At 40.1% G+C, this 27,179-nt stretch overlaps 1 protein-coding gene across 4 annotated transcripts; it reads left to right on the top strand.

The window, feature by feature from the left end:
• Positions 1-2,032: 2,032 nt before the first annotated feature.
• Positions 2,033-26,368, top strand: LOC18422667 (WAT1-related protein At4g19185). Of its 4 annotated transcripts, none has more exons than XM_006878550.4 (7): positions 2,033-2,347; positions 6,210-6,272; positions 6,383-6,499; positions 6,626-6,911; positions 11,378-11,533; positions 11,688-11,839; positions 26,073-26,368. In XM_006878550.4, the coding sequence occupies exons 1-7, from the start codon at positions 2,169-2,171 to the stop codon at positions 26,257-26,259; spliced, it is 1,140 nt and encodes a 379-aa protein (XP_006878612.1). In that variant the 5' UTR covers positions 2,033-2,168; the 3' UTR covers positions 26,260-26,368. The 4 variants fall into 4 exon arrangements, with proteins under 4 accessions (XP_006878612.1, XP_088716723.1, XP_088716724.1 ...); XM_088860597.1 differs by having other exon boundaries at positions 2,033-2,364; XM_088860598.1 differs by lacking the exons at positions 11,688-11,839; positions 26,073-26,368 and adding an exon at positions 11,019-11,078 and having other exon boundaries at positions 11,378-11,509.
• The last annotated feature ends 811 nt before the right edge of the window (positions 26,369-27,179 follow it).

Raw genomic sequence — 27,179 nt, 5'->3', positions numbered from 1 at the left:
TTCAAAAATCGCTAACCACCTACTACTAACAGTTAACGATTTAATTTTTTTTAAAAAAATACATGACTGGTTTGGAATTAAAAATGGGTAATAGCTAGAAATAGGTAAATAAATTACTAAGCGTCCCATTTGGTAGGGTGAACGTAACACTTCAACACGTCTCCAAATTGGAGTTCTGTTGGCGATTATCCACATTTTTTTACATAAAAATAACGTACTATAAAAATCAAGGGCCGACCATTTAGAGATCAGAGCTGAGCTAGGCCCAGCACATTGGCAGCCCTACTCCAATATGTTGGGGGTCGATCGATGCTAATAGGAATAACACTAAAACAAAATAACGACCATACTCGAAAATCTAAATTTAAGATTCTCTTTCCAGGTAGTTGAAGAGAATTTTTAGAAAATACATATAAAAGGGATGCGTCAGTTTCTTGGGTTGGTACATGCCTCTAGACTTGACTTTGTTCTCTTTACAAAGTCTATTGTTCTCTTTACACAACAAAGACAATAACAAAATAACCGGCCTCCTTTGTTCTCTTTACAAAACCAAAACGAAATCAAGTAGTGATGCCCCCAAGATTACTGGCAGTTGGTCAGGTCCGGCTTAAAATTGTCACAAAATATGGCCCAAGGGCTAGGTCATCACGATGGCCAGAGCTATAAATCGGCCATTGCCCTAGCCCTTCTTTTCCCTTATTTTTTCTTTTTCTTTTTTGTAATTATATTAGGCTTGGCCTAGCCAGGATAGAGGGGGAGTCAGGATAGAGGAGGAGGGGGAGGGGGAGGGGGAGGGGGAGGGGGAGGGGATGGGGGTGGGGGCGGGATTATTGATCTAGGCACAGGCCAAGGTCTTTTGGGAGGGGTCTAAGCCTATAAGAATCAAATTGAGGCAACTACAGGATTGTTTTTTTCTTTTTTGAAACATTACGTGGGATTCATTAAGACAATGAAGAATACAAGTACAACGATCAAAAAAGATAAAATAAAACAATCAGGAAAAGGGAAAATCACATAAAAACTAAGACGATGTTGCCTGCTTTGTTAGAAGATCTGCATTCGAATTGAAGCTACGACGAACATAAACAAAGCTAATTTCACTTCCATGCAGAAGAAGGATAATTGCATCCATTATGGGACTCAATCTTCAGGGAGTAAAATCCGTTTATAAACCCCACTTGATCACATTAGCTGAATCTCCTTCAATAATCACCCTCTACAGCTTAGGAGAGAGTCTCGAAGCTCCCATCTTCAAGGTCCAAAATTTAGCCTCATTAATTTCACATTCATGCATCTTTCCTTAGTAAGACCAGAGGGTCCCTCTTTCATTATTCCTTAGTAAACCCTCATAACTTGTATAAGCAGATGTCTTCGAACATTGCCATCGAAATTAAACTTAAACCACCCAATGGGCGGTTTGGCCCACACATTGGTTTTTCGAGGATGATGCTCCTTTTAAGCTCAAGAGCTCAGGAAAGTGAGAGAAGAAAATTTCTATGCGTACTATTTAAGAGGGAGGGCAGCCTAAACCCAAGTCACCATCGAACGCCTAATAGCCCGGCACAAACTGGGAACATCCCGACCATTGCCTTCAAAGGTTCTAAGTTTACACTCCTCCCATAAATTCTAGAACGCTGCAGCCAAAAGAATTCTCCACAAAGTGATTCCTACAGGAAAAAAAACATCAAGGACCAAAACTATAGTAGCTTGAAAAAATCCTCGGGATGAAGCCGGCACCAATCCAGCCCTAGAATTTTTCAGCACATGAACAATGGATAAAAATATGATCAATAGGATCTTCATCGTTCGAGAGCTAGACACCTTTCACGGACGACAAGCAACCGTGAAGACTTGAGCGTAATGGACAAACCTCAATCACTTAAGAGTTACTCCCCTTATTCAGTTTTGACGCTCCCGCGGGAGCATACCAATTTATTATCACCAATAAATAAATACGGACAAATTTTTGGGTATTATCGTACAAACGTATTCTCGCACTCACGATAAAGAGTGATGCTCTTCCGAACGAATCAGCACGGAGAGCCATGGGGATTACATGTTTCAGAGTCGTGTTTTAGGGTTAGGGTTTGTAAATCGCACACAGGCTCTGCATGAAAGTATTCTTAGTTATATAGTTGTTGTGAATTGGGGTTTGGTGAGACATCGTCATGTTGAGTGAGAACTGGAGGGCTCATGCAGCTCTGGCCTTGGTCCAGTTCAACTATGGAGCTTACCATGTTATAACGAAGCTGGCCCTTAATGTTGGGATGAACCAGGTGGTGTTTTGCGTGCTCAGAGACCTTATTGCTCTCTCGCTTCTAGCTCCGGCTGCCTATTTCCGGGAAAAGTGCGATTTCGTTCCAGGTTTCTGCTACTTTGGTTCTTGTTTTTCGGTCCTTGGTTTTCATGTCTTGTTTTGTTATTTAATTTTTTTTGGGATTGGGCCTTTGATTGATGTGGTATAGATGATTTCTGGTTTTCTTTTTGATATCCCACTGTTTCATTGATTATGTAAAATTTACAAGATTGTGTCTTGTCCCCAGAGCGACTGTTTCATTCATTATGTAAAATTTACAAAATTATGTCTTATCCCCAGAGAGAGGAGTTACAAAAATTTCATCAAAAAATTCCTATTGATGAATATGGTCTGATTAATATGGTATTGATGAAATCTTATTTATTTTTTAATTGAGGGGTTTTATTTGGTAGAATTTATAGTTTCTCATCTTTAGGATCATTGTTTGGTTCATTTTTCTTATTGATCACATTGATGCTGTTTAGTTGAAGTGTGGTTTTTGATCATCGAGCTCTTCCAGAATGATAATTGAGCTATTTTTTGGGACTTAAGTTTTCTGATAGTGATTACCTTCAAGTGAGCTGCATGATTTGGATATAATTCCTGTGTACCTTCCAACCGTAGCCACTTTTGATTATTCTTCTAAACTTTGAGGTCGCTAAAATGCATTACTGAATGATCCAATTGTTATAGCCATTGACTCCCTTGACTTTTCAAGTCCTTGGGAAACTTCCAGTGCATGTTTAACTCTTTTTGCTGATGGGCTCTTACTATGCCCTTTTTAGTTAATGAGTGGCCTTGTGCCAACAAGCCAGTTTCAAGCTGAATCTGCAAATTTATTCCCCTTAAAAAAAAAAAATTTTGAGCTTTCAAATAAACACTACTGTAGCTGTACTTAGTTATCATAAAATGAATATGAAGTGCCAATATTTTCTTAAAAAATTGCTACGGGTACCTGGGCAGCCAGGGGTGTCTAACCACCTGGGCTCTAGGCAGGCACCTCGGTTTTGAGGCCCCCCACATGCCTATATGCAAAAAAATGTGCACATAGATTTGGGTTTGAAGAACCAAAATCCACAAGTTTTGTTGGTTTCGTGTTCTACTGCCTACTTTTTTGCGGTTTAGAAGGATTATTCTCCTATGAATGATACCTTTACTGATAAGAAAATCTATTAAAATTGGAAGAGACATTGTTCGAAACTTCGGCTGCTTGGCCACCTAGGCAGCTGGAGGCCAAAACGCCCAAGCGTCCCCCTAGGCGGGCAAGGTGGTCACCTCACGGTTGGCGCCTAGGAGCAACTTGGCCGAGGGAGAAAACAGGCCCTTGGCCAAGGGCAAAAAACATAACTTCCCCCCAAAAACGGGGGGGAAAGGGTTTTAGGGGACAAATCCAGCCCCCCCAACCCATATGCGCCAGGTGCCACCCCCCAAAAAAAAGAGGGTAAACCTCCTTAAAAAAAAGAAGTTAAGGTGTATAAAAATGGCTAAGGGCTCAAGGCCCTTGTCATTCGCTCACTGGCCCGTGTCCTCTCTACGTATAAGAAGAAGAGGAAAAAGAAGATGCCCTCCAATTGTTAGATGCAAGGCCTCTCTCTTTCACACGCAGTCATGCACATACACAAACACACACATGGACCTATATGCTCTTGCTCTATATATAAAAAGAAGAGAAAGAGGAAGATGACTTCCAAGTGCTCGATGTGAGGCCTTCCCTCTCATGGACTCATATTCTATCTCTCTCTACTTATAAAAAGAAGAAAAAGAAGAACATATTCTCCGAATGTTTGATGTGAGACCTTTCTCTCACACAAGCAGGCCCATATACTCTCTTTAATACGCACACACACAGAAATAGATGCTAACACACCCCCCCCTTCCCCAAAAAAAAAAAAAACAAAAGTTGTTTCAGGGCACCTGCCTAGTGGCTGCCTCAGTGTTTTTGAACATTGGGAAGATAGAAACTTTGCTGAATTCTATTGTTGTTTTTAATATATTCCAATAATTTGTGGTGCTATGTTTCCACAGCTTGCAATCTTGTTCTTTTCTTTGTCCTTGTAACAAAGATGTTAGATATGATGGTTCATAAATACTCCCCATTTGCCATAAAGATCACAACTCAACACCAATAATTTAGGTTAGTTCAGGGAAACGAAAATACCCTAGTATAGTATGAATATGATTGTAAGATGTGAAGGAGATCAGATCTTGCCAAAAACTGAACGGAACTTCGCCTAATCCTGACTAAATAGCTTCCAAACAAGCATGAACTTTCCTCAAAACTCTCAAGTCAAACAGAGGTCATCTGACGCGATATTATTTATTTAAATCACAATATTTTTAAAATCCACAATTTTGTTCTTTTTTATTTATTTGAAGAACCTTAAAACAAGTTTAGGGGGGGTTATAATACCCCCTCGATCCTTTGTACTCCTGAAAATCAGGAAAATGACAAAAATACCACTTGCCATGGTGGATTCCACCTTCGGTCAATGGGTGACCAAGTCAGGCGCCTGGGCACCTGCCCAGGGAAGGCCACCTAAGCCTAGGCTGTGCACTCTGGTTCTCTAGGAGGGCCAAGGAGGCCACCTAGGCACTAGGCAGGCTGTCTTTTCAAACAATAGTGCCAAATGCCATTTCTTGCTTTCATTTCCCTTTCTAACACTGAAATTCTATTATTTATATTTGAATGGTTGATGCTTTTATGCATTGTCTTCAGTTGGACCATTTTACCTTCGCACCTAAATTTTACTGAAACCACCTTGCGTTATATGCTTGAGTTTGGTGGTTAATGAACTGTTGGTTACATGATCAATTATTTGTATTTGAAGTGGCAAACCGGATTACCCTTGTGGTAACTCTGTTGACAATTAACTCGGCTGGCCTTTTGGATGTTGCTCTGTTCACGATAATTTTTATTTATAACTAACAGGAATTATAGGGAACTAGGAGTAGGGTTCTGTGTAAGAGAGAATGTTGTTTGGTCATAGGGATCACCTTGTATGACACGACAATTGCTAGTTTTAGAATGGGAGTGCTACTTCAGTTGCTAAGTTATTATATGGTTATAAATTATTATACAAATTCATCACTCTGAAATTCATGTGCTGATATTTTGGATATATCATTATGGTTTTGTCTTAAACTGACTAAATTGTTCCAAGTACTCCAATCACGATGAATGATAAGGACTTAATGCACAAAGTCAGATTTCATTGGATAAGCGGTTCCATGTGGCATTGTTTGTAAAAGCAGAAAGCTGTGTTTTAAATGTTTTCAAGGTCAACCGAATACTGAAGGCTTTTATGCCACAGAGTGAATAATTATTGGTTGAGAAAAATTTTCTTTTGAGAACATGTGAACATTATACCGTGCATGTAGGCCTTTTGTTTGGCATGACTGAGCCACTGGAGCTTGGTTTCCTTGGAAAACTTGGTTGAACTGCCCGGGCAAATTATTCTGGAAGGCGCACAGTAGGTGCATATCGACGGTTGGGCTATGAGGTTTTCTCTTGAAATTCACATCTGGGCATAAAGTTGTTTCATGCCCAAACTCTTCTTGAGGTTGAAATTCAGGGTTTATATGCACTGTTCATGAATTCAATATGTGCTTTTCCAGTAGCAGTATCCATAGGGGTTTAAATACATGCACACATTTTGAAATGGTTTTATTTTTATTTCTTATTATTTATTTATTTTTATTTTTGAATTTATTTCCAAATGGGTTGTTATCATCCTTACCTTCACATATGAGGTGACTAGGATATTCTTATGTTTCCTAAGAATCTGAAGCATCTATGATGAATACATAATTTAAGTGCTTGCCAAGTTTGAGTACTGGTTTCGTTAGTCATGTATGCAGTTTGTTGCATATCGAGATAATAAGACAAATCACGGTGATCCTTTCATCTGTGCAGAAGAATACGACCACCAATATCGCGCAGTCACCTTGTGGCATTCTTCTTTCTAGGCCTAACAGGGTAACGAAACAAAAACTTGTATAGTATTACATAAGAAACATTATGATTGATCGATCCACTATCATGTCAAAATTTTTTTGATAAGTGATGTTTAAAATTGGACTGATCAGGATATTTGGCAACCAGCTGTTATTTCTTATTGGCCTTAGCTACACAAGTCCTGCATATGCTGCAGCAGTACAACCTGCCATTCCAGTGTTTACATTCATCTTGGCTGTGCTAATGAGGTAAGAGGTTTGCCTAATTTGCTGCTTTTATATACTATGATTGGATTGGTTTCTTTTGTCTTCTTTCCAATTGCTACTCGTCCTGAAATGCATCTCACATCATTCTGTTATATTTTCTCCATGCAGAACCGAAGCATTGAATTTGCTCAGAACTGAGGGCAAAGTGAAGGTTGCAGGCACACTTATTTGTGTTTTTGGTGCTGTTTTGATGGGATCATTCAGAGGTCCAGCTGTCTTTGGTAACGGGTATATGGACCTTGCAGCTGAAAGTGAGATAAGTGCCAAGCCTCAACCAGAGCCTGTTGGATGGTTGGCACCTTCGGTACTGGAATTAGGTTTTGAAAGATGGCACATTGGTGTCTTGTGCCTGATCGGAAACTGCATATGCATGTCCCTCTACTTAGCTTTACTGGTTAGTGTCAGAGTTTTTTGGCTTGAAGAGAATAAGGCACCTTTTTTATCATTAAAAAATATATCAAGCCACCTTATTGAAGGGATTGCTTGAAATAGAATTGTTTTTACTAAGTTTTGACCATGTTTACATATGTAGGACTTCTTTGGATGTTCTCATTTTCATTGCTAATTCACAGTTTCGATAAAATTAATCCTGATAATGAGTTATTTGTCGTTTGGTAGTGTCCCTCACAAAATTATCTGAGATAAACTTATTGGTAATTTTACATATGATTTTATTGTTTTGGAAAGCTGTTTCTACTTTATTCAAAGTAAATTGCTAAAAAGTGCATGTTTTGGGTTGGAAATAACTAAAAATAGCTGAAAATTGGCGAAAAGTTAAATTATCAAATAATATTATATATAGTAAACAGCTAAGAAAATAATATTATGTAGAGTATATTAATTTCAGATAAGATAGTCTGCTGCCTACTCATAATATGATTAACTGTCATCCAAACAGGCCTGTAGTGATTATATTGGAATTGGATGAAGTGCCAGAAAATGTTGCCTTAGTGGGATTAGTTGGGCAAACACAACAACTGTGCTTTCTGTTCTTGAGCTGGTTACTGGGTTACCCTTCAGCCGTTCTCCTCAAATTGTATGGCTGATAAATCTGCCATAAATACATGTCACACTTCTGTGAAAATCATGACCTGCAATGGGATGATTTTCATTACATAACTCCATAGACTCCGAAAATATTATGCATCTTTCTTTATAAAGGGGGATGACCATTTAATAACTTGCAAAAGTGGATCATATAAAATCTAGATAAACTTTTTTCTAGTTTGAAGGTAGAACGACCATCATGTAAAAACTATAAAATTATCCCAGGAGAGAGTTCGTCTACGCAACATAGACTCATGGTTATAGTTTTTTACATAAAGAGATGGAAGAGGAATGGAATCAATAGGTATCCAATAACTAGGTGGTGGAATTTAGAAAGGGAGAAAATAGACTTATTTTAGTTAACACATTAAAAAAACGACTTATTTAGAAATAAATTGATAAAATGGAGAAAAATAGACTTGTATAGAAATTTAAAAAGGAAGAAAATAGACTTATTTAAGAATAAATTGATAAAAGAAAGAAAGAGGAATTCTGAGGACAAGATTAATGTTATGTAGAATGAATGGCTGATTGAATTAAGAAAATGGCAAAATAAGTTTTACGAGAATCTAGAGGGAAAAGACATTCTAATAAGAAAACTTGGTGGTGGAATGATGAGGTTCAAAATGCTATTAGCAAAAAGATGTTCATGTTACAAAGCTCGACAATAGATAGAAATGATCAAAACTTAGAAGAATATAAAAATACCAAGAAGAATGCTAGGAAAAATAATAATTAAGGCTAAGCTTGAGGCACTTGATGAAGGTGAAAAAGATCTCTTTAAACTAGCAAAAATGAAAGAGAGGAAGTGTAGGGATCTAGATAATGTTAAATTCGCTAAGAGTGAGGATCATAGGGTCTTGTTGAAGGATGCTGAGGTCAATGAAAGGTGTAGAATTTATTTTCAAAAATTGTTGAATGACGACCTATGGGAGCATAGTGTTAGAAAGAACCTTTGACATTAATGTGGTCGGAGGTCATAGATACATTCATAAGATTATGATATTTGAAGTGAAACAAGCTTTGATAAAGTGAAGATAGAAGACTTTAGCCCCATATGGTTTACCAATAGAGGTTTGGCAGTTCATGGGAGAGATTGACATATTCTGGTTGACCAAGTTGTTCAACAAGATTTTGAGAACAAAAAAATGCCAAGCGAATGAAGAAAAGTTATGTGGTACCTATTTACAAAAACAAAGGAGACATACATAATTATACAAACTATCGAGGGATCAAACTTATAAGCCACACTATGAAACTGTGACAGAGAGTGATTGAGCAACGAATATGACTACGACATGAAGCGAGTGTTTCAAAAAATTAGTTCGGTTTTATGCCAGGGAGGTCAACTATTGAGGCTATTTCCTACGTAGGCAATTCATTGAGAAGTTGAAGGAGAACAGAAAGACCTCTACTTGGTCTTTATTGATTTAGCGAAAGCATACGACAGGGTACCTAGAGAGTCAATATGGTAGGTGTTGGAAAATAAATAAGTCTCTAAGGGATATGTTGACATGGTGAGGGATATGAGGGACTGCTAAGTAGTGTGTGGACAACTAACAGAGAGACAAGTTGGTTTCTAGTGATAGTAGACCCGCATTAGGGGTCAGTGTTAGTCTATATTTCTTTGCTTTGGTTATGGACAATTTCACTAGGCATTTATAGGATGAGGTACAATGGTGTATGTTGTTTGTAGCTGACATAACTTTGATTGATGAGACTAGAAACGACATCAATGCAAAATTGGAACTTTGGAGTGATGCTCTAGAATCTAAAGGTTTTAAAATTTGCCAGACTAAGATAAATATATGGAATTCAAGTTTACTAATAATAGGAGAATAAACGATGAATTAGTTAAGATTGATGACCAAGAAGTATCGAAAGGAGATTATTTTTGATATCTTGGGTCGATGATCTATGTCGATGGAGAGATTGAGGAAGATGTTACACATAGAATTAAAGCCGGGTGGACAAAGTAGAAATGCGCTTCTAGAGTCTTATGTGACCGTCTCATACTAATGAAATTACATGGAAAGTTCTATAGGACGTTGTAAGATCAGCCATGCTTTATGAGACGTAATGTTGAGTGGTTGAGAAAGAACATATCCATAGAATGAGTATAGTTAGGATGACGATGTTGATATGGATGGGTGGCAAGGCAAGAAAAGATAAAATTCGGAGTGAATACATCCGAGGGAACTTAGGGGCAGTTCCAATAGGCGATAAGATGAGGAAAAGTAGACTTCAGTGGTCTGGTCATGTGCATACTTGACTTAGAACCACACCAATTAGAAGGGGTAACTTGGTTTAAATGGAAGGCTTTAAAAGGGCAAGGAGAAGGCCCAAAAAGACATGGATGGAAGTAGTGAGAAGAGATATGATGACTTGTGGTCTGATTGAGGGTATGACCTTTGATAGAGCCGAATGGTGGAGTAAGATTCCTGTAGCCGACCTCGAATAGTTGGGATAAGGTTCGGATGATGATGATGATATATTGCTAAAGGAGAATAAATATGAGTGTGACATTTGAATTTCTTGTCATTACTCTTTTTTCCCACTTATTTTTTGACCCCAAATAGTTGGGAATAGGCTCGAATGATGATGATGACATATTTCTAAGGGAGAATAAACATGAGTGTGACATTTGAATTTCTTCTCATTACTCTTTTTTCCCTCTTATTTTCCTAGAATCTCTCTCTCTCTCTCTCTCTCTCTCTCTCTCAATTCCCATGATTAGTAAGGAACATGACTTACGCATGTCTATTAAGAAAATAAAAAGAAGCCATGTTAAAAATCTCTCCCATTTGCTAACAAGTCTAACGCCGAGTCTCATCTCTTTTTCCTTTTTTTTTTTTCTTCTTGTAATGATCTTTTTATATTAATAGATGTATAGTTATCGGCCTCCTCATCCCCTCTCCAAAAAAAAAGAAAGAAAAAAAAGCAAGGAAATGAAGTTAGAGAAAAGAAGGAAGGACACATTTTGACTGATAAAGTATATATAGTGTTTAGTTTATCCAAAAAATGAGAGAATTTAAATCATGGAAACTTAGAAAATGTTTTAGATGGATGGCTAGCTTTTATATGCTTTCTTTAATCTAATAAGTATTTCCACCAAAATTGGGACTTCCCCACTAAAATATAAGACAATTCAAAAAAATTTAGAATGAAAATAGGAACATAGTTGAAACTTTAAAAAATAAAACTAAATATAAGAAATTAAATAATTAATTATAAAATTTAATAGGAGACTGGAAAGCTTTATGAGTAACATTGATAGTTTTAAAAATTAAATATAAACTAAAGAGTACTATTCTATTTTTCTTCTAAATATTTTAAAAATTAATTATTCATTGAATTTTGCAATTGAAACATCGTGCAAAGCACATGCAAGTACTTGCTGATATTGAAGTTCATATTATTATTTTTTTTCATTTTCACCCAATTTCTATTGCAGCTGCATGTGATCAACACAAAATGTGTTAATTGACGGGTACTATTCTAGCATCTGATGCAGGTATAATTTTTTTTTTATCCTGCTTGTGCTAGGAAAAGAACCAAAGCATCTGTATCATAAGCTATCGACTTTCTTAATGGAATTAAAATTGGAGCTTAGCTACGGTTTTATAAAAAAAGTTTGAGGCTTAAGTTTGCTGATTTTGTAGGTTTCTGACCAACTCATCGGCTTCTCTTTATGCTAAACTGTGTTAATTCTCTTGCAAAATTCTTCTAAATGTTTTTTCTGGTTTTAACCTATTGTGTGGTGCCACTTCCAGCTGTTGCTGCATCTGATAGTGTTCTAAAAACATTTTGCAGGTTCCAGTTTTGGCGAAATATCCTGCTGCTTTGTCATTGACAGCATATTCGTACCTTTTTGGTACTATATTGATGATTTTGACGGGATTTTTCGCCACTAATGACTACACAGATTGGATCTTAACTAGGTCTGAGATACTTGCAGTTGTATTTGCTGTAAGTCTGTTTCTGATCAACTGATTATTTTGGTTTTGAGCCTCTACTGTTCTACATTTGGTTTCACCATATTTACATGCACTGAGCTATAAGGAACTTTGCGTGTTTGCCGCATATTATTTCGGTTTATCTTATAAATATTTTGTTTTTGCAGGGAATTGTTGCATCTGCTTTTAACTATGGTCTCCTAACGTGGTGCAATAAGATTGTGGGGGCTACAATGGTGTCTCTTTATAATCCACTTCAACCTGTGACATCTGCCATCTTGTCAAGATTTGTCCTTGGAAGTGCTATTTATCTTGGAAGGTCATAGACAAACACTAAACACTGTATATTTCTTACATGCATGTTCACTTCATATGTTCTTGTTTTTACAATTCTGTGTTTGCATAAAGGTTGTCAAAGATGCATCCCACTCATGCTTGAACTTGCACCTCAACACCTAATAGAAAAACGAGATTCAATATTCCTTCCTAATGTTTTGTTATGCTGCCATATCTTCATCCTTTCTGCAAAGAGAATGGTTGATGGTTCGATATGTTCTGAGGACACTGGTGGGATCATACTTTACTTGGGAGGTGATTAGATTCACCTTACACATTAGTCATATATTGGAAATTGTTACTGGCAGATTCGCTCTCCAATGTTAAAAAGACCACAAGGAACTACTCCAATATCGACAAATATATATATATATATATAGTATAGGGTTTTGTTAGGCTACACCACTTGGTGGTGTAGACCCTTAAAGTGCTCAACATTTTTAGACACTAAAAAACCCTTGAATTGTAATACAAAATTTTTCAAGTAGGGGCATTTTTGGTCATTTAGAAGGGTAGAATGGATATTTTTATAATAAAATATTGGCATTCTATTAGTAGCTAAACACAATTAATGCATCTTGTGGGTGATGTCACACACCATATCAGTGATGTTATTGTCCACTATGTTTTTTGATAGAAGTTGACTTACATTAAATAAAAGGAGTTACATCGGTACAGTGAGGTCCACCACGCATGGACCTCTACTGTGTCATGGTCCCTGAGTGGAGGGCTAGACACAACCACTGAGAGAGGCTTATAAATATGCCCAGTTACAAAAGTGGACAAGAAAGCATAGAATCCCAGTTACAAAAGCGTACAAAAGGAAAGCATAGTATGGCTTATAGTATTGGCCCTTTACACAGACTACTACGAAACAGACAAAAGAGACTACGTGGGGGCTTATAGTTTTGCCCTTTCACCTAGACTAACTGCATCCAGTTAGGTATGTTGCTTGCGGTTGCTTTTGCTGTCCTTCAGGTGTGCTTCCAAGTGACTTCCAAGTCCCTGCAGAAGTGTTCAATTTCATCAAAAATATGTCTCAAATACCAAGGTGGATTGCTTATCCTAGAACCCCAGTTAATAATGTTTTTGCCATCTCCTTCAATCTGTAGTATTCTTCCCCAAGAATGGTTAAAATTCTTGATTCCAATTAGAAGGGCTTTGGCTTCTGCTGTCTCCGAGTCCTTTATTCCTATGTATTCTAAATAGGTGAGAAGGACTCATCCTTCACTATTTCTATACACCCACCCTACACCTGTCGGACCAGGGTTTCCCAGAGAGCTTCCATCGAAGTTGAGTTTTATTTGATCCTCTGAAGGAGGAGTCCATCGAGGGGTACTTTGACTCCTACGATGACTGAGGTTAAGGAGATTTTCCCATTCTCGCATAAAGGAAGAGGCGGAGATACCCACAAATAATTTATGATGGGAGGCCCAAAAAATAGCAGAGGATGTTATTTTTTGGAACGTGGTCTGCAATGTAGAAACCTCAAAAGATCCTAGAGTTTCTTTCCCCCCCATATGTGCCAAAGGGTAGCAGCAACAGAGGCTTTCCATAGAATTTTCCCTGATTTCCTGAAACTGTCCTCATAGGTCTGTGTTGAAGGTGGAAGAACCCACGAGAGTCTAAATAACTGAATAAGTAGACTCCAAAGTGAGTATGCGAAGTCGCAATGTAATAACAGATGTGATATTGTTTCTTCTTCATTAAGGCACATTATACATCTGTTAGGAAATTGAAATCCTCTTTTCTGAAGGTTGTTTATGGTTAGGGGCCTACCTTGAGTTGCAAACCACTGAAAGAGCTGAGTCCTTGGTGGGGCTATAGTCTGCCACGCTCTATTTGATGAGTCGACTATGTCTGTCCATCTACCAAGACCCTATAGAAGGAGGCTACTGTGAACCTCCCTGAGGGTGATGGGGTCCATCCCTGACTGCGGTAAGAAAACTCCATGGAGTTCAGAGCTAAAGTGTAGCAAGTTGAAGGAGTTCTTCATCAGACAGAGACCTTCTAAAAGAAGGGTTCCACGTCCTACTATTCCCAGAGAAAGTCATTTCATCCACTATCATTGACTCTTTACAGTTGGAGATGACAAAAAGGAAGGGGAGTCTATCTTTTAGTGGTGAAAAGCCAATCTTCAAATCCTCCCAAAATCTCACTCTATTTCCTCCTCTTGCATGAAAGTGAATATTAGTTCTGAACCAAGGGAGGATGGATACCAGAGTTTTCCAGATACCTGATCCTGTGGAGTAGTAGTTGGTCTTTGGCAACCACATTTGTGAGGAGATATTATACTTGCTTCTAATCACCTGCATTCAAAGTGGGTTCTCATGATTTGACCACCATTTCCCCAAAATTGCCAATTCCGGTTTCTTAGGTCTCTTATCCCCAAACCTCCTACTTCTTGTGTGTGCAGATCTTGTTCCAAGATACTAGGTGTATTTTCTTTGTTTCTGCTGAACCCGACCATAGGAAATTCCTCATAAGCCGTTCTATCCTTTTAGAGACTGAAGCTGGAATTTGAAAGAGCGACATGAAGTAAATCTGGGTATGGGCAAGGGAAGCTTTGATGAGAGTACTTCAGCCAGCCATAGACAATATCGCCCTTTCCAACTTGCCAGTCTTCTATCTATTTTATCAATGATGTAGGCCCACAGCTGCTTATTGGGTTTTCCAAGGCCGAGGAGATCCCCAAACCTCCCTTCTTGTTGTGTGTGCAGATCTGGTTCCAAGATACTAGGTGTATTTTCTTTGTTTCTGCTGAACCCGACCATAGGAAATTCCTCATAAGCTGTTCTATCCTTTTAGAGACTGAAGCTGGAATTTGAAAGAGCGACATGAAGTAAATCGGGTATTGGCAAGGGAAGCTTTGATGAGAGTACTTCTGCCAGCCATAGACAGATATCGCCTTTTCCATCTTGCCAGTCTTCTATCTATTTTATCAATGATGTGGGCCCACAGCTGCTTATTGGGTTTTCCAAGGCCGAGGGGGAGCCCTAGGTAGAAGGTTAGGATTTCTCTACTGCACACTCCCAATCCGGGATAAAGTTCTTGGTTAGGGAAGGATTTAGACCAACTCCAATCATTTTAGATTTCTCCATATTGACCTTAAAACCGGTGGCCAACTCAAAGAAAGCAAGGAAGATTTTTAGGTTCTGGACTTCGATCTTGTTTGCATCAAGGAATACTAAGGTGTCATCTGCATATTGCAAGTGTCACACGCTTGGGCCCGTTCTACTTGTTTTGAATCCAGAAAGTAAGACAGCCTGAAAGATCTTGGAGATTGATTGGCTGAAGACCTCTCCCACTATGGTGAAAAGGAACGGGGATAGGGGGTCTCCTTGTCTTAGACCCCTAGACGAAGGGAAGAAGCCCTTAGGAGAACTGTTAACTAAGATGGAGAAATAAGGACTAGAGTGGCAACCTCGCATCCACATTCTCCATCTCTCGCCGAATCCCATTCTAGATAGCGTTTGTTCTAGGATTGTCGATTCAACGTGGTCATACGCGTTCTCCCAGTCAATTTTGAAGATAAGCCCTGGCTTTTTTTGTCTAAAGCAAGAGTGAATACATTCATAGGCTACTAGGATTCCATCCAGGAAGAGTGAATATACGCTGACTGGGATGGGGATATGACCAAATTGAGGACCTTTTTGATCCTCGAAGCCAGGACTTTGGAAAGGATCTTGTATGATGAATTAAGGAGGTCGATATGACAAAAGTCTTTAATATCCTATGCTCCTTCTAACTTTGGCACCATCACTATAAAGTTGCATTCAAGGCTTTATTGAGTTTTCCACGTCTATAGAATTCCTCAAAAAACATATTGAAATCTTCCTTAAAGGTGGTCCAGAATGTTTTGAAGAATGCCATGTGGAAACCTTCTAGACCAGGCGCCTTGTCAGAGGCCAAGTCATTCACAACTTTCTCAATTTCTTCCTCAGAAAAAGGTCGTTCTAGCCAGTCTGCCTATGGGTGGGGAGGGTTTTGAACGCTAGGTCGCCCATGGTGGGTCTAGGTAGGTTTTGAGCTGAGCAAAGGTTCCTGAAGTGGGAAATGATGGCTTCTTCAATTTCTGGTGCAGAATCAAACAACGATTCGCCAACTTTGATGGTCTAAATCAAGTTAGCTCGGCGTCTGCTATTTGCAACTCTATGGAAGAGCTTGGTATTTAGGTCCTCCCCAGTGATTCAAACAGCGGACCGCCCAGCGTCTAGGCAGTCCGAAAGGCCTGCTCCCCCCCCAGGGGCGGAAAAAAAATTTGTGAGGGCATTTTACGTCATTGTTTTTTGTTTTTAAGGCTTAGAAATTAGGGTTTTAGGTTCATTTGAAACCTAAACTTTGTTTGAGCCAAATTTAGAGAGAAAACCACCAAAAAACTGGATTGTGGTGAATTTTTTAAGATCGAATGGTTACTCAAAGTTAACCAAAATTGATCAAAATATCACCCATTGGTATTATATTTACTTTTTGATGTTTTGCCAAGTTATTAGGAGGTGTTTTAGAAGATTTTGAGTATTTAGAAACATCTGTGAGGTGAAAGTTTGAAGATTAAACAATCAAACTCAAAGTAAGTGATGTTTTTTATTGCTTTTGTAATTTGCATTATTTTTGAGATGTCTTCTTCGAGATCTAATAGGAGTGGTGATCCCGGTTGGAAATATGGCTATAACCCAGATCCTAATGATAAAAATTACATAAGATGCAATTTTTGTGAAAAGGATGCAAAAGGGGACATAAACCGATTAAAGAAACATCTTGCCGGTATCAGGGGGGATGTTGCCCCATGTAAAAAAACTTCTGATGTTGTTAAAGAGGAAATAAAGAATTTATGAACTTGGTGAAAATGAAAAAAGATGAGAGATTTGCCTTTATAGCAAAGATTAGGTCTAAGGTTCGAGTCAATTTTGATGATGATGAGAGTGATGAGGAAATGATTGCGGAGGGATGTCAAGAGGTTGAGCAATTCATTATTAGGGGAAAGGGGAAGGGACTTGTAATTGCTTCTGATTCTGGGACTAAGAAGCCTCGGTTAGAGGCCCTATGGATAGGTTCTTACCTCGGCCTGACCCTTAGACTGCAGGAGAGAAAACATAAAAGCAAACCACCATTGAAATTAGAATAAAAAAGGGAGAGAGAGATAGAGCTGCGTATTATTTGGCTACATGGTTTTATGAGGCGGCATTCCTTTCAATACCGCTCGCTCGAGCAACTTTTATGCTGCAATAGAGGCAATTGGCCAATTTGGCTCTGGGATGAAACCCCCAATCCCATATGAGCTTTCAAAGCCTTTTTAGAAAAAGGCAGTGAGTGACACGAAGGAAGTTGTAGAACTTAATAAAGATGCATAGGCTCAGTATGGGGTTTCTCTTATGATTGATGCTTGGAGTGATAGGAAGAGAAGAAGTCAAATGAATTTGCTTGTAAATTGTCCAGTAGGGACTGTTTTTTTTAGGTCTATTGATAGCTCTGATCATATCCGTGATGCCCATTACATATTTCAAATGATAGAGAAGGGAATCAAGGAGGTTGGAGAGCATCTTGTTGTACAGGTTGTCACAGACAATGCTGCTCCTAATGTTGTTATATCTAATTTGTTGCGCATGGCTTATCCTAGAATCTTTTGGACACCATGTGCAACACATTGTATAGGCCTCATGCTTGAGGCTCTTTGCGGTTTAACCTAGATATCAGGTGCAGTGAAGAAGGCCAAGTATGTTACAGATTTCATTTATAGCCACCATATCACCCTTAGCATGATGCGTACCTTTACATAGAAGAAAGAGATTGTGAGGCTTGGGGTCACAAGATTTGCGACTTGGTACTTATGCCTAGATAGCATACGTTCGAGGAAAGTGCAGTTGAGACAAATGTTACCTTGGATGAGTGGAGAGCATGCAAGTGGTCTAAGGCTCAGGTTGGGAAGAAGGTGAGAGATATTATACTTTCTAAGGCTTTTTGAGGAGCGGTGAAGGACGCTCTTAAGGTATTTTTTCCTCTTATCAAAGTCCTTTGTATGGTTGATAGTGACAAGCCTTCTATGGGCTATATATATGATGCTATGGAGAAATGCAAAAGAGAAATAACCCAAAATTTCAATGATGAAGAAACCCGCTACAAGCTTGTTTGGGAGATTATTGATGAGAAATGGGATAAACAGCTCTTCGTTTTATTTTGACAAGGATATACAAACAAATGACACAATTATGGATGGATTTAATGAGTGTGTAAAGGTGCTAGTCCCTGAACTTGAAATGCAGGATATTATATACCCTGATGAGCTGATAAATTACAAGTGCGCATTAAAGTCTTTAGGGAGTCTAATGGCGATGAGGCAAAGGACCAAAATTAATCCAGGTATTAAATATTATTATATTAATAATATTCTTAAGTTCATCTTCATAAAGTTCAACTGTTCAAGTAATCAAGTATTTTTATTATTTATTTATATTTTTTTTATTTCTTTGCAATCCATTGGTAGAGCCAACATGGGCGTAGTTCTCCAAATTTATGAAAGTTGGTTATTCGGATCTTAAACCTAACCACTTTTTCGTCCGGTTGTGAGCGCAATTGAAGTACTTTTGAAGGGGTAAGGCCGTAAGGGTAATTTGTATAATTTTATAAATAATACATGAACCGTAGATATTAGATTTTAATTAGTTCACTTTCATTTTATTTTGTTAGGTTCATACAAAGGAAAGGAACAGATTTGAATCAAAGAAGCTCAATGACCTTGTCTTTTTCGAGTACAATCGATTCTTGAAGGACTAATTTGCTAAGAGAGATAATAGAGACCCCATCAGATAAAAAAATATGGACAATGCTATGGAGTGGTTAGTTGATGATAATGAGGTCGAGGGGCATGAAGGATTGACATGGGACCTGGTCATGGACGCTTCAGGGACATCAGCTGACCCTCCTAGGGCCACTAGAGGTTCTGCACAGAGAACAAGGGTGGAGGAAGAGGAGGAAGAAGAGGCAGATTCACAAGGGATGGAGGAAGACGAGTCACACTATGTCGAGGAGGGTGACGACTCTGTCGACTCCAATGAATATGATGCTAATGCAGCTGACCCAAGATTTTCTGATGATGAATGAATGTTGATTGTTGAATAATTATCAAACTTTGTTACTTTGAAGTTTGAACTTTGATTGAAGTATTGTGTATTGAACATTTGAACTATTGAAGATTTTTTTGAGTCTTCAAGTATTACTTTCATAGTTTTATAATTTGGTTGGTTGGAATATTTTAAGTTTTAATTGAATATGGATTATGGAGTATGAACCGACTTATGGATTATGGTTATACTTATGGAATGTGTGCTAAATGCTAATATGTAGTATAATTTGAATATAACTGATAGTCTGATACTCAAATAACTGTAGAATCCTTATTTGGATTCTGCTGGGCTGCCCAGGTTCTTGGCGCCAGCCTAGGCGCTGGGCGGTCTAGACCCCCCAATCCGCCTAGGACTTGCCTAGCGCTTTTTGAAACACTGAGGTCCCTTGACTTAAGCCAAGAGACTCTTGACCTTTGATACCAGTAAAGCTCTTCCTTTTTTAAGTGTGGAAAGTTACTCCAGTTTAGTTGATTGTATGAGGTCGACTTGTGCAGGTGAGAGGGGTCTGGACTCCTCTATCCTATCAAGGTTCTGTATGATATCCAATTGTGTTTTTTTGGAGGTTGTGAAGTTACTTTGTAGTGAGGAGCTTTTGTAGTTTTTTTTGTAGTCTGAACCCAGCCCTTCCTGTGACTTGGTTAGAGGATGATTGCCACCATAAAGGGATGAGGGATGCGAGGTCCTTCTCCTGAATCCAAGCTAATTCGAACCAGAAAGGTTTGGGTCCCCTAGGGACTGGCTGGGTATTAAGTAAAATTGGGCAGTGGTCTGAGGTGGGTTTTGGGAGAGTTAAGACGTGCGACCCTGGTAAGGATTCTTCCCAAGTAGGAGAGACAAAAAAGTGGTCCAATTTAGATAGAGTGGGTTGGGCCCCGTGATTCGACCACATGAATTGATTCCCTAGGAGAGGGATCTCAATCAGCTCGTGTTTGGATATGAGATTCGAGAACTATATCATGCTCTTGGAAATAGTATTCGAGGAGTTTCTTTCGAAAGACCATCTGGTAATATTGAAATCTCCACCCAAGCACCAAATGGGATGAGGTAGGATAGCTATGTCAAGTTCTTCCCATAATCTAGGTCTCAATGGTGACCGGTTAGGACCATAGACCGCAGTGAACTTCCATTCTAGGTTATCTGAGTTCCGGGACAGGAGGATGGTGACCGTGAAATCACCGATATGATAGGAGATTAGAGAATGTTCAGTAGGGTTCCAAACTACCCATATTCCTCCGGAGGCCCCTAAAACTGGGCGAGAGATCCATTGACGAGGGAATCTACCGCAAACACTTCTGACTGAGAGTAGGTCAAGTTCCGGTTGTTTGGTGTCTAAGAGCGCCAATATGGAAGGTTTGAACTTGGCACAGAGGTCTCTAACGGCTTTTTGTTTAGAGGCCTGTCCAAGACCCCTTATATTCCATGATATGATAATCATCTTGAAATAAAAGAGGAGGTTGTTGCAGCCAATCTGGGGGACCTTCTGACCGAGGACCTTCCAATGGACAAGGAGGACTCAGTTGACAAATCCGAGGGGTAGAATTGTCCAGGGTTAATAGAGGAAAAGAGGTTAAGTAGCTCTTTGTAACCTTTTTTCCTCCTCTGCGATTTATCCCCTGTGGTAGAATCAATAGAAAGGAGAAGCTGATGGTCTAAGTCCTCCAATTGAAATCCCACAAGTCTGAAGAAGTACTTAACCTTTTCTTTGATGAGATCAGGGCTGTTCTCGACGTGGCTGCCTTGTCTAGACGACTCCTCTTTGGACGATGAAGCCTCCTGCAAGTTCTCTGACACCTGGGAAGAATGGCTAAACGGGTGTAGGCCTTCAAAACCTGGCTGAGGAAAGCTAAGTGGGATGGAAGCAGGGAGGCATAGGGGCAATCCAAATGGTGGAGGGGCAGGAGGATAGAGAAGAAAGGGGGGGGGGGGGAGACCGGGGGGCCCTGGTGGTTAGATTGGGAGATATTGAAAGCGATGATAATACCGGGGTCATTAGGAGAAGGGTAAGGTGGCATCAGGTTAGGAGGGTGATAGGGGACTGGGCTATAGCAGGGGGGAGGTAGGCAGAGAGGTAGGGGATCATTGGACGTGAAGGCCCCTGTATCTATGAGATGGCCCACTATAAAGGAGGCGTTGAGAGCAATGTGGAGTTGTGGTAGAGGTAGTTCAAATAGGGGAAAAGCTGTGCGAGGAATGAGGGGGTGACCATGAGTACGGAAGAAAGAGGGGAGCGAAGAGTTGACCCGACAAATTGGAGTGAGAGCAGGATAAAGAGGGAGGTAATGGGCTAAGCTCCAGGTCCAGCGACAAGGGAGAAGAAGTGTGGACCATTAGAATGCCAATGGGGTAGTGGGACCAGTCCATGTCTGGGAAGGCGGGGGAGAAGAAGGTAGGAGGAAAGGTAGGATGGTGCAAAGAGCAGGCTAGCAAATCCGAGGGGTTCACTAGGAGGAATTTTCAGTAAAACAGAGTGATCCTCAGCTAGAGCCTCGTGCCTATATTTTCCTATTAAGACAGTCTCGAGGGGTAGCCCCTCTTTGCCGGGATTCACCACCGAGGTTACAATCTCAGAGGTGAGGAGATGAGGGATATGCTTCGACGGCTCTTGGAGAGAGGGAAGACTGGGAACTAAAAGAGAGCATTCTCTTGTCATGGGTACCATCTCGGCGTCAGATGGGGGAGGCATGACCGTTGGGGTTACAAGACCTCTTTGGGTCAAGGACACAAGAGGGGAGATAAAGGGGTTGTCTCTCGGGGGGAGAAGAGGGGGACATTAGACGAATGGCAGTCCCGATGGCAAAGGAGTGGAGGCTAGGGGGCACACGTCGTTGACTTTGGTAGGTGGCACAAGTGGCTGGTGCGGCTGGGTTATCGTACCCGATGGCAGATAAAACGGCAAGGTACATTTTACTTGGACGCGTGGCGAGGGTGTCTTGGGATTTGGGGGAGCGGGTGGCGGCATTAAGGTGGGATCTTGAGGAAGATCCTTAATAGAGGTGGCTCTGACAGGAGTGTTTGGCTCCTGTATAGGTGTATCCATAGATGGAGCTGAAACTAGTGGTACGTCTATCTGGGTACATGTATTGTTTTCTCCGTCTAGTGACACGTGTATTGCTTGAGGAACACGCATTGTTCTCCCGGAGGCATTCGGTATAGACGATCGGGATCTGGATTTCTTGGTGACCTTAATCCACTGTTTTGGCAAGGCCTTCTTCTTCATTGTAGGTCTCTTCCACGAAGCCAAGGACCATTTAACAGTAATAGGAAAGGAGTCATCTACCGTGATCCAGATCGTAGGAGGGATGAGGGAAGGGTTTGTTGTCGCGAGCAACACTTCATCGACCCTATGGGAAGGACCTCCAGTGATTTCCAGTTAATGGAAATCAGTTGGCCAGACGCTCGGGCTAGTTTCCTGAAAATGACTGGAGACCAAGCATGAAGAGGGATGGCGTTAAATGTAAGGCAGTATTTGGGGGACCATGGTCGTGGGAACAGCTTTGCCCTTTTGAAGGTAAGGCTGCAATGGCTGCTTACTACTACCTGGGCCAAGGTCGGAGATGGGAAGGAGAAAGAATACCTCCCCTAGCGATGGTTATGCATGTAATATTAGGTTCCCCCCAGAGTTTCAGTGCCCATTTTTCTATGCCCCTGATGTCATTACGCTGAGGGACGAAGTAATCAACCAGCACAGTTTGTAAATGGTCTGAGAGTGGGCGAGAGACTGATTTCGAAGTTTCAATAAGCAGAGGGTGAGCAGGGAAGGACGAGGCTATCGGGACCTCCGAGGGGGGGGGGATTTGGGGGAGGAGGAGCAGGGGGAGTAGGGGTTTTGGAGGTGACGACCTGTGTGTAAGACGTAGGACCAACATGCAACCTTTGAAGGTAACTCGCAGAGGATGGGCGACGATCAGAACGGGGGAGTGGAGGTCGAGGGTAAAGGTTATAAATTACCTCCCAATTGAAAAAAGGAGAAGTAACGTATGGTTCCTTCTGTGAAGATCTCTACTATAGGACCTTTGAGAGATGCTCCTACCCAAGGATCCACCACCTCCTCCTCTTTGCATAGACGCGGAGCTATTCCTGGAAAAACCTAAGCGACGACTGTCCATATCTTCTCCATCAGTTAAAGATGTCATGGGTTCATTGTCCACTATTGTTAATAAATGCTTTTGTTTCTATTAAGAATTTCTAGTTTACCCTTTACTAATTGCTTAAAATACCCCTAAACAAAAAGTTACTTTACTATAGGATAAGGGTATCTAAATGTCTAAAAATTTTAAGCACTTTAAGGGTTTACACCACAAGTGGTGTAGCCTAACAAAACCCACATATATATATATATATATGGAAATGTAAACAGTAAATTCTCATTAAAAGTATGAGTGAGTACAAAGGAAGAAGTAGAGAAAAAGTCTTCTACTTCCAAGCAAGACCTACCAACACCCCAAAACCCAAACCCTCAGTGACCCTACACTACCAACAAACTCAAAATCCCCACTAACCCAGTCCTCTACAGTCCTTCTACCCAAGCCCTTACCACTCACCACCACTCCGAAGCATCCCATCCACAATAAGTACATAAGCCGGAGTTGGGGCAACACACTGATGGTGCCAATTGATGGCGAAAAAATGGTGAGAGAAAAAAGGGTGGAAAGCGAAACCACAGAGAGGGAAAGTCCAGGAACCAACACAAGATGATAGAGGAACCATTCTCTGAAACCTCAGCTAGGACACTGTAGAAGGCCAGAACTAAGGAGATCTTACTCCCATAAGGAGTGCAACCTTCATGACAGGGGTCAAACTGACCCGTGACTAGGCCTACCCCGACTAAGGCATTCATCTCCATTGGCCTAATACCAGGGAATTTCAGGCCCAAGAGGAAAACTCAGGAGTGCAAAAATTCCCATAACAGGGTCCCAAACCCTAGAGGAAGGGATAACTCTATCTTAGGTGTTAACCTTCCAAGAGGATTCAAGTCGAGGGGAGAGATGGTGGGCGGAAACAGGTGGATCTCAGACGAAGGGGAAGGGGAAAGAGGGATGTAGGGAAGGGACGAAAGAGAAGGGAGGGAGGAGGAAGGGGAGGAAGGGGAGGAAGGGGAGGGGAGAAACACCCCAATGACGCTATCTCTCAGAAAAAGGAAAGAGCTACTAGAGTAGAGACTTTGGGAAAGAGCTACTAGAGAAGAGACTTTAGGGAAGAGCTACTAGAGAAGAGACAGAGAGAGGGGTTGAAGAAGGAAATGAAAGACAGACGAAAAACAGAAGCGGAGAAAAAGAGCTCAGAAAAATGAGAAAGAAACCTAAAGAAAACCTAATAAAATGGTTAGAAAGAAGATCTAATAAAAAATCCCAAGAACATGGTAAGAGAGAGGGAAGGCGATGGGGAGAGAGAGGGGAAAGAGAGGAAATGAGAACCTAACAAACAAGATATAGGGAAGGAGAAAACAAAATAGAAATAAGAAAATAGAGGAGGTAGAAGCAAAAAGGTAAGATGGAACAATAGAACGGGAGGAGAGGAGGACGAAGAGAGAAACAAAACCAAAACAGAACAAAGAGAGAAAAGGGAAACCAAAGAAACAAGACCAGAAACAGGGACAAAAAAGAGGAGACAGAAAATTTAGATGTGAGCACAGAAAAACTCAGATCTGAAACGAATACCACAAATCTCAAGGTAAAAGCCCACAGATCTGTGCAAAAGGCTCAAAATTGAGTCGAAAAAGGAAAAGACAACACAAAAGAGAAGCAAAAACCTTAGATTTGCAATGAAAATAACAGATATAAGAAGGGAAGGGGATCACCAGAAAAAGGAGGAAGAGAATGCAGACAATCGTTGTTGGTCAGAGAAGGTTGCTGGATGAGGGTCGCCGGAGGGTTGCCAGAAGGTTGCTCCAAAGCTCACCACAGGATTGCTGCCGGTCAGAGAAGGTTGCTGGATGAGAGTCCGGAAGGTCGCTCCAAAGCTCGCCAGATGTTGCCTCTTGTTGCCAGAAGGTTGCCCGTCTGTCTCTCAGTAAACTATACTTTCTCTTCTCCCATGTCTTGGCCAACCAAAGGCAAAATGATAACTTGCATGAGTACTCTTGTGCAACACATTTACCCCCGTTTCTTTTTTTATCAGCAAATATTTCTACCCATTTCTTTGTGTGTGGCACTTTGGTCTAGGTCAGAGGTGGGCAATCTGTCATTGAATTGGATTTGATCGCAGCATTAACTAAAAGTGGTTGAGTATTCTGAGCCAAGCCTCATTATCATGGAACTGTTCTGTGGAATTTAATGATTCCAGTAGAAGAGCAACAGGTTTACCAAACAGGAATGCAAAAACGTATTTGACGTTTTTGCTGGAGCATGATAATTGTCAATGAGTGCTGCCAAGAGTACCTATTTCGACTTCATTGAAGCAAGAGAAAAAGGATGTGGCTTTTGGTTTTTCTGAGTTAGGGCTTAGGGATTGGCTTGTGTATAGTGTTCCACTAGTTTTTGGATGTGGTGGAAGACGGCATGATAACACTGATGGATTTCCCCGAGTGTGGGAAAATGAGTTTACACATGGATGTTTGTCCCCAGAATGGAGGCAGTAACAACTAGGTAATATGTGTGGATTTTAGGAACTGGGTATGAGGTGGGAAATGATTCCTGGGGAAACTTGTAGGTGTTTTAAGTCCATTTGTGAATATTGGTGCTAATTGCTGGATACTTTGTAAAGAATGGTGCGAAGGTAGTCAATTGTGCACTCTGTGGATCTAGGATGCAGATTTCTTTTGAATCACATGGAAGCATATATTGATTTTCATGATAAATTTTAGCTACTTAAAACTTTTTATTTGTAAGTAGATATGGCATGTTGCTTTCTTTTTTCTTTTATTGGTTGGTATTTTGTTTTCTTGTTCCTGGAAAGCACATTGTGCCCTTTTATGGGGCTGTGGGCTGTAGCACTCTCATTCCAATTGGAGCCTGTTGACCCAAGTTGAATTTGGTTATCAGTAGAATAACGGCTTTCAAATTCGTAAACAGACTTTCTTATATCGTAAGAGCTTGAAGCCATAGCTTAAGAGCTTTGATGTTCTGTAACATAAAGAATGTTTTGTTTTTATTGCAGTATGATCGGGGGCTTTCTCATAATTGCGGGTCTATACATTGTCACTTGGGCACGTCGTCAAGAGAGGCAGGCAGCTGTGACTGTTGCTTACACAGGTAAGGACTCAGAGCGTTACATGACCAAGTTGTCTTACCAAAAGGGGTATGCACATGTTGGACAATCTTCATCACTAACCAGGCTTGTATAGAGCAGATATAAAATTTTGACATTCATTTCTATTAACAAACTGTATCCATTCAATGACCTTCAATTATTATGCAATGTATTTGTTATCAATATAATTGTGTTTTTTATGATCTCAAGATTATCAATATTGTTTCTTTTCTTGACGCAGGAGACTTGTTTTATGTTTACATTTCAATTTAGCTCCTTTTCGACATTGTTTGGCTTGGGAACTGAACCATTGTTGCAAACCGGGTTTTTATTTTTTTAGCTTCGTTAACTTTTTTAGGAGATTGAAATTTAAGTTGGGAGTTCTTTTGGCTTTTTTTTTTAGGGGTATTTGTGTCTTTTTTTAGTTGTACAAACTTGAGGGGTAAAATTTAAACTTTATTCTTTTTAAAATATGGAGGGTTGGGATTTAGTTGGTGCTTCTTAGGGAACAAGTTAGATTTTAGAGTTGTTTTATTTTATAAATATAACTCTTAGATAAAAACCTAGATTGGATGGAATAAGAGTTTATTTTGAATCTTGTGAAGAGATCTTTTTGGGGTGGACTCCCCAGCATGATGCTATGACAATCATCTTCTAATTCAATTGTAGAGTGTGGGCGTGAAATAATTGAGAGATTCACAAAAGGCCTGACAAGTTGTACAACATGTTCTACAAGATCTAGACAACAAATTACAACATGGGGCACTAGAATATCAAGAGGCAAACCTTAGTGCCAAAGATGTTTACAACTCAAAAGTGCTAGAAATTTTGAAAATCAATTATGATACGTGCATTGCCGCACATGAAATACCGCCTTTTGAGCTTGAAGAAGAAATCAAATGTTAAGTTGGGTATTCCAGAGTTTCACTACAAGCTGGATATTCAATATTTTGATCAATTGTTTCATTGAAGAAACAAGGTACTAGGCAAGTGATTATTGAAAATATGGTGGAT

The sequence above is a fragment of the Amborella trichopoda genome, chromosome 3, assembly GCF_054954075.1.
Source record: "Amborella trichopoda isolate Santa Cruz 75 chromosome 3, AtrichopodaSantaCruz75HAP2 v2.0, whole genome shotgun sequence".
Lineage (NCBI taxonomy): Eukaryota > Viridiplantae > Streptophyta > Magnoliopsida > Amborellales > Amborellaceae > Amborella > Amborella trichopoda.
This window is presented reverse-complemented; position numbering and strand designations above follow the sequence as displayed.